Source organism: Macadamia integrifolia, unplaced genomic scaffold (genome assembly GCF_013358625.1).
Source record: "Macadamia integrifolia cultivar HAES 741 unplaced genomic scaffold, SCU_Mint_v3 scaffold3166, whole genome shotgun sequence".
Taxonomy (NCBI): Eukaryota; Viridiplantae; Streptophyta; class Magnoliopsida; order Proteales; family Proteaceae; genus Macadamia; species Macadamia integrifolia.
In genome coordinates this window covers 5,584-21,932 of record NW_024869260.1, presented here as the reverse complement: position 1 = coordinate 21,932, position 16,349 = coordinate 5,584, and the positions used below count along the sequence as shown (strand labels likewise).

At 37.5% G+C, this 16,349-nt stretch overlaps 2 protein-coding genes and 1 pseudogene across 2 annotated transcripts; 1 reads left to right on the top strand and 2 right to left on the bottom strand.

Moving 5' to 3' along the window:
- The first annotated feature begins 910 nt into the window (after positions 1–910).
- On the top strand, positions 911–1,510 carry LOC122067841 (peroxidase 60-like). The gene is made up of 2 exons (XM_042631689.1): positions 911–1,135; positions 1,256–1,510. The coding sequence occupies exons 1-2, from the start codon at positions 911–913 to the stop codon at positions 1,508–1,510; spliced, it is 480 nt and encodes a 159-aa protein (XP_042487623.1).
- Positions 1,511–2,104: 594 nt separating this feature from the next.
- Positions 2,105–3,809, bottom strand: LOC122067840 (annotated as a pseudogene).
- A 1,500-nt stretch (positions 3,810–5,309) lies between these two features.
- On the bottom strand, positions 5,310–8,783 carry LOC122067843 (lysM domain receptor-like kinase 4). Its single transcript, XM_042631692.1, has 2 exons — positions 6,730–8,783; positions 5,310–5,745 (listed from the first exon to the last, which is right to left on the bottom strand). The coding sequence occupies exon 1, from the start codon at positions 8,717–8,719 to the stop codon at positions 6,746–6,748; it is 1,974 nt and encodes a 657-aa protein (XP_042487626.1). The 5' UTR covers positions 8,720–8,783; the 3' UTR covers positions 5,310–5,745; positions 6,730–6,745.
- Positions 8,784–16,349: the final 7,566 nt, after the last annotated feature.

Sequence of the window (16,349 nt, the reverse complement as noted above, 5' to 3'; positions counted from 1 at the left end):
TCCAAATCGATATCAGGCCAGCCCTTTAACCATGCCCCCTCAAGTTTTAGCCCATGTGGCATTGTTCTGTACTTTCTATAATTTGATTGGAAAAACGAAACTCTATCTTAGTTGCACCTTTCTTCATTAGATTTTGATATCTTTCTCACTATTGATGTGATCATGTTATGGAATCTTAGGTCATTATATACTCCCACCTTATTGATGAAGTCGAAATATATTAAGTCTTAAACACGAATGAGACTTGGCTGCTGCCTAGGTTGCAGCAAGTACGTGCAACCCTTGACACCAGCCATTTGAATGGGATCTCAAGGGTGGTGAAAAAATACACCCCATCTATTTTCATAAAAAGATTCCCTATATAGCACACGTGGTAAAAAAAACTGACCGCAATAGAGAAAAATAAAAGGGCAGAAGCACGTCGAGGAAGATTCTGATCAAGAAACCCCATTACTTAATTGGTTTTTTTCAGTTTTCCAAATCTCCTGTAAAGCAACAACTGATCTCCGATTCTGATCCACTCAGCTTCATTATATATCACATATAGCTTCTTTGTCTGATAAGGGTTTTTTTTAGAGCGGGTGTGGGAATGGAAGATCAAGTTATTAATTCCCTTGCCCATTGCTTTATGTTGGGTTACTTGGATGTACGCCAACTAATCTTTTGAACTCTCTGTATTAACGTCAGGACATTAAGAAGGATCATGAAAAATCAAGCTCACCTACAGATACAAGTTGGCCCCTTTGCCCAGTCCACAATGGTCCAATGATCATGCAATCCACTTGCAAGTTAGAAAATTTCAGATCTTTAGGTTCCTTCTAAATCCCTATAAATCACAGAAGAAGATGTCTCTTTCTATGCCAACTGCCAACTACCAACTACCAGCTACATCAAGTCAGTTCCTAGAAAAATGAAGGTTCTGGGAATAGCTGTTTTTGGGCTTGGCCTAGTTTTAATCAAATTTGCTTGTTTGTGTAATGGTGAGTTGCAGGTTGGTTATTACAAGGGAAAATGTCCCCACAATCGTACAGATGTGGAGGCCATTGTCAGAAATTCTGTAAACTCACAATTTGGGTTAAATCCAGCAATCATACCACAACTCATACGCCTCCAATTCCATGATTGTTTTGTGAGGGTAGGAACCAAGAACAGTGATCAATGAAGCTATCTATGTGTTTGGCATTTGGCAATAAAAAAATTTACTTCTTAAGTTTTAATAACAATACTCATAGTATACTTGTGGCTAAATGATTAGGGATGTGATGCATCAATACTCCTAGATGGCAATTCAACAGAGAAGACTGCATCTACAAACGAAAACGTGTTGGGTTTTGATGTCATTGATCGCAAAAAATCCGCTGTGGAAGCCCAATGCCCTGGTGTTGTCTCTTGTGCTGATATAATTATCATGGCTACTAGAGAAGTTGTATCCTTGGTAAGCTGCTTATTTGGTTTTCTTTTACTATGTAGCTCACAGGTAAAAGATCTTGGAGTGCTTATTTCTGTTTGAAGAGCCTAACCTATATTGAAGAAACAAACTCACATTCTAGCATATACAGTCCTGCAACCCAAAAAACTAAAGTTCCAGCTTAGACTATTTAGCTCATTAACAAGTCCAATGACTTTATTTTCCTCAGAAGACTGGTTCTATATGGATAGGATAGTTGATACTTGCTGGTAGTCAAGACAAAGATCTACCCAGATCAAAGGGGTTGTACATAATGCTCTTAAAACATGTATTGATGCAGTGAATTGTGTGTATGTAGGGTTGAGGACACTTCTACAATGTAACAACAGGGAGAAGAGATGGCTTAATTTCACTCGAGACCGAAGCTTATGCTCTCCTTCCTCGTGCTAGCATATCGGTCAGTGATGCTATCGCACAATTTGCAAGTAGAGGCATTGATGTTCCAGATATGGTTACACTCCTGGTATGTCAAGTTTTCATATTCTTTTGGTTTCATTAATTTGCTAGCAAATCAAACGGTCAGAAAATTGATGAGAACAAAGAGGAGCAACCAATATGCAAAAGATCATTGAAGAAACCTAAACAATGAGAGATGTTTTGAAGAATTGTTTTCATGCATGTGAACTAATGTTAAATTTATCTTAGCTTTTCTTCTGCATTTTCCTCGTGGAGTATTGCCATCAACACATAAAAAAAGAGCAAATCTTCCCCTTGAGATGAAACAGCATCTTTTCCGCTAATTAATTCCAGCATCACAACCCCAAATGCGTAAATATCCAGCTTCGGAGAAACCAAACCATTCACCAAATACTCAGGTGCCATGTAACCTTTTGTCCCAACAATGTGCTTTGTCGATGAGAAATCAGCTGCATTCCCTTCTGTAGACCTTGCTACACCAAAATTGGCTATCTTAGCCCTGAAATCACTGTCTAGAAGAATATTGCTAATTTTTATATCCTTGTGGACATGAGAAGGGTTGGTATAGCTGTGGAGATAATTAAGCCCCATGGCCGCATCCAATGCAATCTGTACCCTCTGTATCCAGCTTAAAACCTTTGACATGCTCATGTTGCAATGGATCCAGTAACTCAGAGGACCATTCGTGGCATACTCATATACAAAATACCAATGCCTCTCACTCTCACAAACACCCAAAAGCCTGATAATATTGATATGGTTGATCTTGGAGAGCAAATTTATTTCTGTGGAGATGTCCTTACTGATCTTTTTAATAGCTGCGAGGTCCCGATTAATCATTCCAAGGTAGACAAATCCATTGATCCAGCAGTTGGAGCTGAAATTCTTGGTTGCCAATCGCAAATCTTCAAATTTATACACTTTAATGGATTGAGCAATGTCAGCAACACCCGTAAGTAATCCGTTACTTTCTTTCTCTGACTTAGTGTCAAGCGGCAAGATGAGCATGGGATCAGCTTCGCTCCTCTGTTTACCAAAGAGAAGAGACAAGGCTATGAGAAAGGCAACCGACATGATACCAATCGTTGCCCCAACTGCAATAACCACATAGACCCATGTTTTCTTTGATCCTTTACTTTGTGATGCAGAGGAAGGAGGAGGAGGAGGAGGAGAAGGCGGAGGTGGTGGGGCTAAAGTTTGAGAACTGGATGGTTTATACTGTAAAGGAACAAGGAGGGTTGTGAATGGGTTAATGTTGGGTGATGCCTCAGAAAGCTTATTCGCCTCAAGGGTCTCTATGATGTCGGCTCCAAACTGGACACTAACAGACGAAACAGTATCACCCCAAGTGATTGTGTGAGTGAGTAGATATTTGACGCCAGCATCACTTTGACTCTTGGTGGGACAAGCACACCGAAGGGGTATAGGAATCCTTTGGCCACCATAGATGTACTTAGCCGAGGTGTTGGATTGGTTCTGGATAGCTTGACAGGTAGAAAGACCTTGGAAGGTGTTGTTTGCGATTGAGAAATAAGTATCAGTGGATTTAACAATATAAGAGGCTCTTGCCTGATAATACTGACCGGAAAAGGAACAATGGACAGGAACGATCACCTCCTTGTTTGTTTCGAAGGCTGCAGCCTTGGAGACTGAATTAATCTTGGCGAGCTGAAACGGGTTGGAGCCCAAGAGAGCAGCAATGGAAGGAATTGTGTAATATGGCGGCTGAGATCTGAATATGAGGTAAGACTGGCAAGTTGGGTTGACGCCATTGCAGGAGTAACCAAGAACAGAAGTTGAATTATCTGTGTTTCCGCAATCCAGATTGGCCTGCCCCCACGTAAGGTTGCTGAGCAAGAGTAACAGAGGAGGAAGAAATCAAGGAAAGAATGCAGAGAAGGATGAGAAATTGAAGAACACCCATTTTGGAGGTAACGAGGAAAATGTAAAACGTAGAGGGTGGAGGACAAATCAGAAAGGCAGAACTCAAAAAAACTCTCAAAGTGAATCCTTTTAGAGATTTTTTTGAGTTCTGCCCTTCTGATACGTTGTCCGATCTATACGCTTTACATTTTCTTCGTTATCTCCAAATGGGTGTTCTTTAATATCTCATCTTTCTCTGCATTATTTCATTGATTTCTTCCTCCTCTGATACTCTTGCTAAGCAACTTTTTTTCTTTGGTAGGAAATAGATGGAATCTTCCAACTTCCATGTCTGTAGACTCTAATCAATTCTGTTAGCAAAAAAAAAAGGGACTTTGTAGTCAATGCATAGAAATTAAAATAATCAAATTTCAAAGTTTTCTCCCTAACAGGGCTCACCATAGTCATCCTTCTCCAACAATGCTGTTTTCCATTGTCCACGGGTTCCAATTGAACAAGGCTCTCGAACCGTCAGATATTCTGTATAAGCTTATGGTTCGTTCCTATTTGAAATTGATCAAATACCCAAATCAAAACCATTCCTTGAACTGGGCTTCAGTTCTCAAGCTGCTATGCAACTTAATTCTACTGGCAGTGTTCAAGCTTCCTCCGGTGTTACTGAATTCCAGCTTTCACTTCCAGTCAAGGAGTGGAGATAGTGATGGGAAAAGTAGAGGGAGAAGAGTTGAGAGGGAGGGGAAAAAATGTCAAAAATCGTATACACTGTTCTTGTATTATTTGAGCAATTTGGTGGTAGGAAAGATTGGAAGGGTAATTTGATAAATTGATACCCAAGTTTGAGTAATCTAATAATTTTTTCAAAATCCGGAAGCCTCCCCACCCATACTTCATAGAGAGCAGATCAAGTCCTCTCTGATCCGCATAGATGGAATTCACCCAACAACTAACTTTGTGGTGGATTTCATCTATGTGGATCATTCCATATGAAAATAATTCTAGTACGAGAACCTGATCCACATTCTACTTCATAAGACCAATGGTTAAGATTTACAACAGAATGAATCTTGGAATGGCCCAAATCAACATACAGGCTTTTATTTTTCTCTTATTCCTTGAGGGTATAGTGGTAAACTAGTAAAGAAGACATTATATAGGTTGCCAGGAATGAATTTCGGACTACATGTTCAAGTCCCTTCGTTATTCATTATTGGGGAGAGTGTTAGGCACACGGAAAGTAAACTAGTGGGCAGCAGACACAGGGAAAGGGATGGGGACAGCCATGGTTAGGGGTTCTTGTTATTAGGAAGGGAAGAGAGGCAGACGCATTGGCTGGGGAAGCCTGGCGGCACACTTAATCTTTTCCCTTATTATTGTGTCTAAAGCCGGCAACGAAAATTACATTTTTAATATCAAAGAAGTTCTCTGAGGGCAATAACTTGGTCAATGCCTTGCCAGCAAAGTGTAGGATCCCCAGAGATCATGGGTTTGACTCTTTTGTCTTCATCTTGTGCCTTCAAATGAACATGTCCGATTTTCATTGCAAGTATGAACACCGTCGACAACTCCTACTACCAGCAGATTGAGAAGAGTATTAATGCTGGCCAACAGTAATGTAATAGTGTTCTCTACACTAAACACTCTCCGAAAGGAACTAATGGAAGAGAACATGAATACATGATGAAATCTCAAATGGAATAACTTTGGCCTTTTCTCAGACCATATTGCAACTACAAGTTATTATCACATACAAAAACAAATACAAGGTTCTTTTGCTGCCCTTGTCCACTTGTTTGTCTTCATTCAATACATTCAGCTCTTTTGTAGGGATAAACAGAGTTGGCAATTTACAGCATCATCAAAAAACTTCCAGTCCCTATAGTTCTCAAAGTGCTTCTTTGATGATGCATCTCAAAGGTTCTCAGCTTGAACTGATATACAGTGCTCCACAGGGTCACACCTTGCATTGAAGTTCATCACTGCAACAATATGAAAGAAACATTAGATTCGTGCAAAGCTTCATCGAGGACTGAATCTATACCTATCGAGCAATGATTTCACCATATTCTACCAATACTGTAAGAACCCAAAGTAGTATTATCGTTATCATCTAAGCCTCCAGTTAACATCTCACCATTAGACCACTTGTACAGATAGAATCTCAAAGCTTGAGACAACTAATCTGGGTATTGGACTAATAAAATTCAGTGCTTCTCCATGCTAAAATCTCAGAATCTCTCATCTCCAGCTATCAGTAGATTCACTACATGGCAATATGAACTCATTTCTTTAAAATTGACAAATAATGAACCTTTGCAGCTTATGCAGCTGCAAGGTCTTCACAAGGTGAACCAACTTGCAATTATTATTATTTATATATGTTAAGTTTGTCTCGAATTCTTGACCCGTTTTGAAGATTGACCCGATCCGACATATTTTGGTGGCGACCCGAATGGGAAATTTTCTGAGATCTGTGATGGAAGCAGAGGGCTTGGGCCTATCACTGATCTCGTATGGGGGTGCGGGGGCGTATGGTTCGACCGGATCGACCGCGACCCGATGGGTCGAACCGCTATTTGGAGTATATATATATAATGTATTGTTGCTTGTTGAGAGTCATTGTATTCTAGGGTTTTCACGAAGCTAGGGTTTCAGGGCGAGTTCTTCCTCGCCGCTGCTAGGGTGTAATCCTTCTTCTGCATAGTGAATCATCTTCTTCTTCGCCCGAGGACGTAGCACACCACCCTGGTGTATGAACCTCGTTAAATCTCTGTGTCGTACGGATCTATTGCCTTTCTTTATTCGTGTTTCTTGGTGTTTGATCTAACAATATACAAACCAGAAACTGTAAGATTTTGAAATTCTGAGCAACACTTAGGCATTCAATGATGCCTTTAAGTTGATCACAGATTATTAACAATGCAAAATTAAGGCTGCAATGCTACAGAATTTGATAGTACTACCTTTCAGTTAAAGTCACTATGAGCTGCTGAAAATTTGGGAGCCCATGAGAGATGATTCCCAAGTTAGTGAAGTATCCACGATTCCTGAGAGGAACTGCACGATCTCATCCATTCCTGGTCGACTGGCTGGATCCTTCCTCAAGCAGCTCTCTGTTAGTCTAGCCAGAGACAAAGCCAGGTCCAAAGGATAACTTGCTTCTAGAGAAGGATCTATGAATCCTCCTAGCTTTTCTTCTGCATTTTCCTCATGGAGTATTGCTATTAACACATCAAGTAAGTACAAATCTTCCGCTTGAGATGAAACAACGTCTTTTCCGCTAATTAGTTCTAGCATCATAACCCCAAATGAGTAAACATCCAGCTTCGGAGAGACCAAGCCATTCTCCAAATACTCGGGTGCCATGTAACCTTTTGTCCCAACGATGTGCTTCGTCAATGCGAAATCACCTTCATTCCCTTCTGTAGACCTTGCCAGACCAAAATTGGCTATCTTAGCCCTGAAATCACTGTCCAGAAGAATATTGCTGCTTTTTATATCCTTGTGGACATGGGAAGGGTTGGTATAGCTGTGGAGATAATTAAGACCCATGGCCACATCCAATGCAATCTGTACCCTCTGTGTCCAGCTTAAAACCTTTGGCCTGCTCATGTTGCCACGGATCCAGTAACTCAGAGGTCCATTCATGGCATACTCATAAACAAAATACCAATTCCCCTCACTGAAACAAATACCCGAGAGCCTAATAATATTGATATGGCTGATCTTGGAGAGTAAATTTATTTCTTTGGACACATCCCCATTGATCTTTTTAATAGCAGCTAGATCCCCATTAATTGTTCCACGGTAGACAGATCCATTGATCCAGCATTTGGGGCTGAAATTTTCGGTTGCCAATTGCAATTCTTCAAATTTATACACTTTAATGGATTGAGCAATATCAGCAATACCTGCAAGGAACTCAAGAGATACGTCCTCTGACTTCTTGTCAAGTGGTGGTTTCTGATATGACTCAAAGGTAGAATCTGAGATGAGAATTGCATCGTCCTTGCTCCTCTTCGAGATGAGCATATTAGGATCAGCATCGCTCCTCCTCCGTTTACGGAAGAACAAAAAGAAAGCTATGAGAAAGACAACCAACATGATACCAATCATTGCTGCAACTGCAATAACGATATAGACCCATGTTTTATTTGACCCTTTACTTGGTGATGCAGAGGAAGGAGGAGGAGGAGGAGAAGGCGGCGGAGGAGGTGGGGTTAGTGTTTGAGTACTGGATGGTGGATTCTGTAAAGGAACAAGGAGGGTTGTGAATGGGTTAATGTTGGGTGCTGTCTCAGAAAGCTCATTAGCCCCAAGGGTCTCCATAATATCAGCTCCAAACTGGACACTAATAGAAGAAACAGTATCACCCCAAGTGGTTGTGTAACTGAGTAGATATTTGATGCTAGCATCACTTTGATTCTTGGTGGGACAAGCACACCGAAGGGGTATAGTAATCCTTTGGCCAGCATAGATGAACTTAGCCAAGGTATTGGATTGATTCTGGATAGCTTGACAGGTGGAAAGACCTTGGAAAGTGTTGTTAGCGATCAAGAAATAAGTATCAGAGGATTCAACAATATAAGAAGTGTTTGCCTGATAATACTGACCAGAACAGGAACAATTGACGGGAACGATCACCTCCTTGTTTGTTTCGAAAGTTGCAGTCTTGGAGACTGAATTGATCTGAGCGAGCTGAGATGCGTCGGAGCCAAAGAGGGCAGCGATTGAAGGAACTGTGTAATATGGGGGCTGAGATCTGAAGATGAGGTAAGACTGGCAAGTTGTGTTGACGCCATTGCAGGAGTAACCAAAAACAGAAGTTGAATTATCTGTGTTTCCGCAATCCAGATTTGCCTGACCCACGTAAGGTTGCTGAGCAAGAATAACAGAAGAGGAAGAAATCAAGGAAAGAATACAGAGAAGGATGAGAGATTGAAGAAAACCCATTTGGAGGTAACCAAGGAAATGTGAAATGCAGAGATCAAATCAAAAAATTTTCAGACGTATTGAACTGTCCATCTTCCTTCAATGGCCAAATCCTAATATATATTTCGATTATTATAAAGGACATGGATGGAATCTTTCAACTTTCATTTCTACCCGACTCTGCAGTCAATCTTCCAACTAATCTCTTCTTTCTCCGAAGGTGATTACAGTCAAAATGAAATTTTAGTTGACCTGGGAGGCAGCTTGGGTCCCTGATGGGATGGGCCTCATGACCCTGATGGTATCGGTTTCGGTTTACAATGTAAATGAATTCAAAAGTGTTACTAATTTCAGGTTAATATCAGTTTCTTTTCGGATTATATCGATTTTTTTAAGTTCAGTTTAACATCTCTTCGGTTTCAATATGATTCAATTTGGTTATAGTTTCACAAAGCTTCAACTCCAAACATAATCCAATAAACTCATATTGATTTTAATCAGTTTTGACGATCTAGGCTAAGACACCCCTACAGCCCTATCCATCATTATAAAGTATATATAAGATGATCAACCACTCCAAGATATCTTGTAATGAACCATGACCAAAAATTCAGAAACATACCTGGCCTAGATCATGGATAGACAATTAAGATTTAACTACAGAAAAAGAGAGAATCTTAAAGTTGCCCTATATGTATGTTTTCTTGAGGGTGAAGGTAAAATAGTAAGAACACAATAAACAAGTCGTGGGCAATGTTGGGTTTGGAATGGATTTCGAATGATCTATCCCAATTCTTCTAAAATTTATTTTTTTGAAGAAAAAAATGCTACCCAATGATGTACTGACTATTATTTGATAGCTTTATTTCTCTTATTATTATTATTATTTTTTTTTTTTTTTTTTTTTAATGAAGTTGACAATGAAAATGATTTTGTTAATATTCAAAGATGTTCTCAGCGGTCGGAGTCCACAACCATAAGAAAATATATTTTGATTTGAATGTAAATTATTGTAAAAGAAAAAACGACTATTTGTAGCTTTTTTTTTTCTCTTACTATTATTTTCTTTTATGTAATCGAGAATGAAAATGATTTTATTAATATTCAAAGATGTTCTCTGCTGTCAAAGTCTGGCAACCATAAGCAAATGGATTAACTTAGGATGACGAATTGATTTTATATATATAATATTGATTTTTTAATGTAAATTATTGTAAAAGAAGAAAGAATTTTTTTTTTATACTGATTATATATTAATAAGATGAGATCATGAGACAATATATTTGAGATTGCCGTCTATTTTTTCATCTGTTATTTAAATCATCGAAAACCCTTCAATGATCTATAGTAGCCTCATATGATGTATACATTATTATAATGATATATATATATATATATTCACATTTTTTTCATAGAAGAACAAGCATAAGATTCCTTCTCTCTATCACCTAAGGTGCTGAAACCAAATCGAAAGAGATGTTTTCTCATTAGTTCATGTTTCGATTTTGAACATTATCACACTCAACTCAATCCAAATTGATTGATTGACATTCTTACAAAAAGACCCATAACTCTTTGGCATCAAAACCCTAAGAATAACAGATGAAATATAAAGACTAATGTTTTAAGGGAAAAGAAAAGAGAATTATTTATTAAGGGAGTTCCATTTGACCTCAATGCAGGGCATCACACCAATAGACGTGTGGGAAAGGAGGCCATTTGAAGTGGAAAGATAGTATCACCATGGAATTATGGATTAGAATGTGAGAAGGTTTAGGAAGGAATCCCCACGATGGCATGTAAACATCTTTTTTCTTCATAAAATATTAGAATTTGATAGAATAAAAATAAAAATAGATAAAATTTTCTACATAGGCATGCACAACGTTTCTACTTACATGGACATGCACTCTTAGTCGAATGAGTAACCATATATGTATGATTTTATGTCTTATTGTATAAGGATCTTTGTTCTTCAGATAACCCCAGAAGTAAATTTGGTTTCTTAAATAATTTTTAAAATTTTATATTGATACAATCATGACTTGAATCAATTTGAAAAATAATTTATGATTAGACGATGATGTGAACAATATGATCACCCAATTTATATTTCAATAAATGATATCATATAAATGAAAAAAAAAAATTTGTATATATAGATACATTATTGGTGGAGAAAACCCGCTCTGAAAATTAAATTTTGAATAAAATTTTACCTCAATTTTTATTTAAAAAAAAAATCAATATTTTTGTTGATCCAATACCAACTCCCAACCTAGGATTGACCAAGAATCGATATCGATACCTACCAATTCCGATACAAATCAACCCATTCGACCTGATTTTTAGAACCATGGACAGAAGCTCTTAGACATAGAGACAATAGCTATATAATTTTGTAGGTGTAGATCTAATGTCTGCAGTACTATAATTTCTCTCTTAAAATTTTGTTTTCAAGTGCCGGATTGTTTTCTTAAGGAGTGCAAGGAGCAGGTAGGCCAAGTTTTTGGAGACCTAGGCCCAGTCCAGAATCCCAAACCCAGAAACCTAAGTCTAGCCCAGCCCAAGGTCAGGATAATGTAAAACTTAACCCACTCTGTGCTAGCCCAAACACCTAGCCCAAATTATGTAAACAGTTAATGAGGAGAATAAAAGGTTCTTCGGGAAATTTACACCCGACAAACTCTTGTGATTATTCGAGTTCTAGGTGTTGTGGTGATTTGGATAATCGGATATCTAAGAAATGGTAAGAAATCCTTATATAAAGAAATTTACAATCAAAATTAATCATACGACCTTCCACGGTGTAAGTTTGGCTCTAACAGCCCAAACTTGTCTTGGCCTGTCCTGAGTCTGAACAGGGTTTGGTCTAAGATTTTTTACCCTAAGGGCAAGTTAGGGCCCGTCTTGGGTTGAGGCCTAGACCCATCATGTCCCGCCGAATCTGGACCTAATTTTAACTATAAACTATATAGTATAATTCAAGGCTATCATCCTATCATTTTATTTAGAATAATGAAATTTCGATCATTAATTCTTAATTTTCAAGTATCATAAACATACATTATTGTGTTGCACTTCATAGTTTTAATCGTGTATTAATCATTTGATCTATTGGTGCTTCTTATTATTTTTTTAATGCATAAAATACAAATGAAGAAAAAAAAAATTATTAGTCAAGGTTAGCCCAACCTTGACAAAAATCAAGGCCAACCCGACCCAATTAAGATCAATAAGATCCGGGTTGGGTTGCCATGAGCCCCAATCTCTAGCTGCCCTTGGAGGATCAGTCAAAAGACTAGTAAACAGAAATCCCCCTGCAGAGGACATGCCCTCATTGATCAGATTGCTATCCACTTGATTGTTTTCTCCATCGTAGCAACGCACAAGACAGTCCATGAGCTCTAGAAGATCCCACCACCACCACCACTGTCAAGAACACCATTGAAACTTGAGTGATTGCATTTAGATCATGGTTTTAGTTCATTTTAGGTTGACCAGTATCGGTTATCCCAGATACTACAATTGATATGGATCGATCATATCCCTCAAAATCGGGAAAGAAACACTTTTGTACCATATCGGCCAATACATATCGATTCGCTATCAATATCAGTCCCAACAATCTCTAGGGGTGGGGGAGGGATTGGCTAAGACAAATACAACCAGATTGGATCATCTTAACGTTATTTCAGTCCAATAAAAGCTACAAGAAAAGAGTAGGCAATGAAAATTAAGGGTATCAACCGTAGGGCCTAGTCAGGCTTGGCCACTTGAAAGTTTTACACCGTAAATGTCTGTTTAAGTAAATAGGCCTAGCTTTGGGGGTATGGTATGATTTATAATTGGACTGGTCGGTGTCGGGCTTTAATTGGGCTTCCTTAAACGGGCTTTAATAGAAAAAGAGAGAGAGAGAGAGATTATGACTAACTTACAAAACAAAAGTTAATTAAATCAAATCTTATTAAAAAGCAAAAGGTAAGAAGGTTTAATTAATTAATTTCTTACTAGTAGTGGCAAAATAAGAATTTTAAGTAGTATTAAAGGGGTCAGGCTACAACAAGTCAATTCAAGTCGAGTGTATAAATGTGTCGGTTCGATCGGTCATCCAGCGGATTAGCTACCTGTACCGTGAACACCCGTTTAATAAAATGTTTATTAATTGGCCAGTCCAGGTCAAGGCGTGAATTTGTCGAGCTCAATCAAACCTATCAGTACGAGCTCAGAATTGACACCCCTAATCAACAGTATCAATATTAAGGATAAAATTATAAAATAAAAAATAAGAGTAAGAGTGATTATTCCAAACAGATTCCACTTATCCCAGATCAATATCGTATGGACACCGGCTTAGTCATTAACCATTTGCTTTATCTGACTCCACTTAATTAAACTGGAACACACATGCCTAATCCTCCTTGTGGGCTTCTTTCACCTCCTCACCACCACCACCACCACTTCTACTCAAGCTCTCAAGGAGGTCAATAAATACAGCTCGTGAAATTGATGGAACCCCAAATCTCTTTGGCTCTTTTCAATCAGACTTGCGAGACCACGCGATACACATTGATTAGTAAATAGCAACGGTCACCCACCCTTCTCGTTGTTCCTTTAGGCCAGCTGTCACCTTTTCTGACATAAGTGGGTCACCAATTGATGGTCTATTTTGTCGCATCTCAATTGATTAGTACCGGCCAAAAGTTGGTTGGTTAAGGCTAAACTTATGTTTGGAATGTAAGAAAAATGAAATTGAAATGACAAGAAAAACGATGCAAAAGCGAGTCCGATGGAAAATCAATTACCATAGGGGATTAAGATGTCACAATCAGCATATCCCCTCCTATGGAAACTTGAAGCATCAATAGGAAAAGTCCATGCTTCCTTTTCCAATTAATGTAATATATACACAGATTCTTACGTGACTTCCTATTTTCTCACCTTTTTTTCTTTGTGGAAAATAATGTACAGCGTAAACAATGGGAAGAAGACTTTATTTGTACAGCAAGAAATCACATACGATGTAAGCAAGAATCTCAAGGAAATGGTAAAGCTTAATATTGCGAAATAGAGGAGTCGGATCCTCAATCATGCCCATGGTATTTTTATATGGGTTTTCTAAGTGATAGAATGAATTATTTCTCGTGGATTAGGGTAAAGCAAGTTATATTTTCTTTTATTTTTTTTATTATCAATTTCATCTTTACTATAATTCTACGGGTTTTTTCAAATGCTAGATAATATTTGGATTAAAGAAAGAAAAAATTATGCCCATAGTTTTAAAAATCAGATCGCATTAGTCAAGTTCAAGGTTCTAAAACTTGGGTTTGGTCAAGGCTAATACTATTCTAATGCTGATTTTAATTGATCTGAATCAGATAATATTGGATAGATTCATCCTTATTTTTAATAAAATCAATTTTTGTTATAGTTTTACCATAGTCTAATGTTTGTCCAAATTGGTTTGGATCATATTATATTGGACAGATTTATCCATACTTTTACTAAAAAAAAAAAATTTAATTTGTATTACGTTCTTACCCTTAAACCGTACTAGTGTATTGAAATTTGAAAGATCAAGAATGAAATTTGGTCCAATTTTTAGAACCATGGTCAGGAACGCTAAATCTATATGCCCTTTCCTAATCCGGATGTATCGATAGAGATCAATCAAGAGTTTTAAAACCTTGGTCGTTGCCAATGATCGATGACAATGCAGATATCGTGAAGTAAATGTTTTCACTCTGACATTAATTAGGCCACTTTCCTTCTCTTTCCTATCTGATGTAGGATTAAAGTTTCCATCATTTTGTGTTTGTTAAAGGCAAATGTTTGGAGGCTTTCTTGGTATACAATTAAAATCAAATCAAAATCAATGAAGAACAAAAACAGAGCTATTCTAATTTTATTTATTTTTTTTAAATTCTTTTAAGACTAACACTTCTTCATCATCGTCCCATTGTCTCATCCTCACTTTTTGTGCTGATTAGGAGCAGGTTCGGTTATACTACTATGTTTGTTTGACAATGTTTCTGTTTCAAAATTTGTTTTTAATCAGATTATTGTTATTTTGTATTTCTATTTTTACATATTGATTTTTTTTTCCCTAGTGATGGATTGAGTCACACACTTCTTAAGGCAAAGGTCCCTTGCCAACTCAGCTATAGCATCTTAGAAAACTGATAAAAAGAAAAAAAAAATATTATTTACCCCAACATGACAATGCTTTCATTTTTTTAGAGGAACAGAAGAAAGGACTGTTGAATGTCAAGGCTTAAGCACGACTTGTGAGCCTACACTTCTGTTTTCAAAAAGAAAAAAAGAAAAAAAAAAGATTACTCTTTTTATTTGTATTTTTATCGGCAATATAAGTGTTTATTCTGTACGATTCATTTTAAAAGAACACAAAACCGAAAGAATTTACCAAACATAAATATATTTTTCATTAATTTTAGGGAAACAATAAATAAAAGCACCAAAAACACTTATGGCAAACATTTCCAAACAGACCCTTAGCTTTCACTAATCCATCATTGCACCCTTAACCCTTTTTTGGGTAAGGAATTCCACCCTTAACCCGCATCTTATAAAAGAGCCCATATAGTCACCAACCTAAACTCTCGATCTAGGGCTGGATTCGGATTCTGCAAACCTCCTTGGCTAACAGATCGGATCGAGGTTGGATGCTCCCTTCCTAATAACCTTTTCCATGTGCGGATTTGACTCCTCTATTGTGCAATAGAGTTGGCGACTCAGATCCGACACTTTCTTCCCACCCAAAAATAAATAAAAAATCACATGAAACAAGAAACGTTTGTATGTTTGGTTCTTTAATAAGCTTATCTGGTTTTGAGTATTGATGCGGCAGAGTCAAATGCCATGACGAATCAAAGCAATTTGAGGTACGTGTTCATCGCGTGGTTGTGGAATATTATGATACCACCCACTACCATATTATAGTTTATAGGGATATGCTCTAGCTTCAACGTTCTTTACAAAATAAGCACAAACTTTTTCCCCAGAAATTATTGTATTCAAGAAAGTTGGCGTTACGGTCTCAAGAATATATACTGTTAATTTGAAGAATCAGTATCAGATTAGGTTTGTAGGTTGATTTGTATTGCAATTGGTTGATTCCAATAGATAATCCTAAATGATGCGGAAGTGATGGAGCCATGGTTCTAAAACTCGGATTGGATCCGTCATTATCGATTTTGATCAATCTTATCCTGATACATGCATAAGGCCTATGTGTAAAATCATAATAAAAAATTAATTTGATTAAAAAATAAAAATGAATATATTTGATAGGATTGATTTCGACTAATCCGAGTTAATTTTAGAATCTTGCCCATTATATATTCGATTTACCCTTTTGTATTTGAGAGCTTAATTACTCTAAAAAAACTAATTTTCTATCAAATTTGAGGCATTAGTGATACATCATATGGTCAAAAGCCTGAATAATTGCACCAAAATTTAGCATGAGTACAAGGTGAACAAGGCAACCTAACCACCATCATCGTAATGTTAGTGCTGGCAATGGTGGAGGTAGTAGTAGCAGTTTCCTGAGTGAGAGAGAGAGATTTATTTTATATGGTGTCATGATTCTTTTTTAGTGGTAAATCACCTATGTTAGATTCCCCCCCCC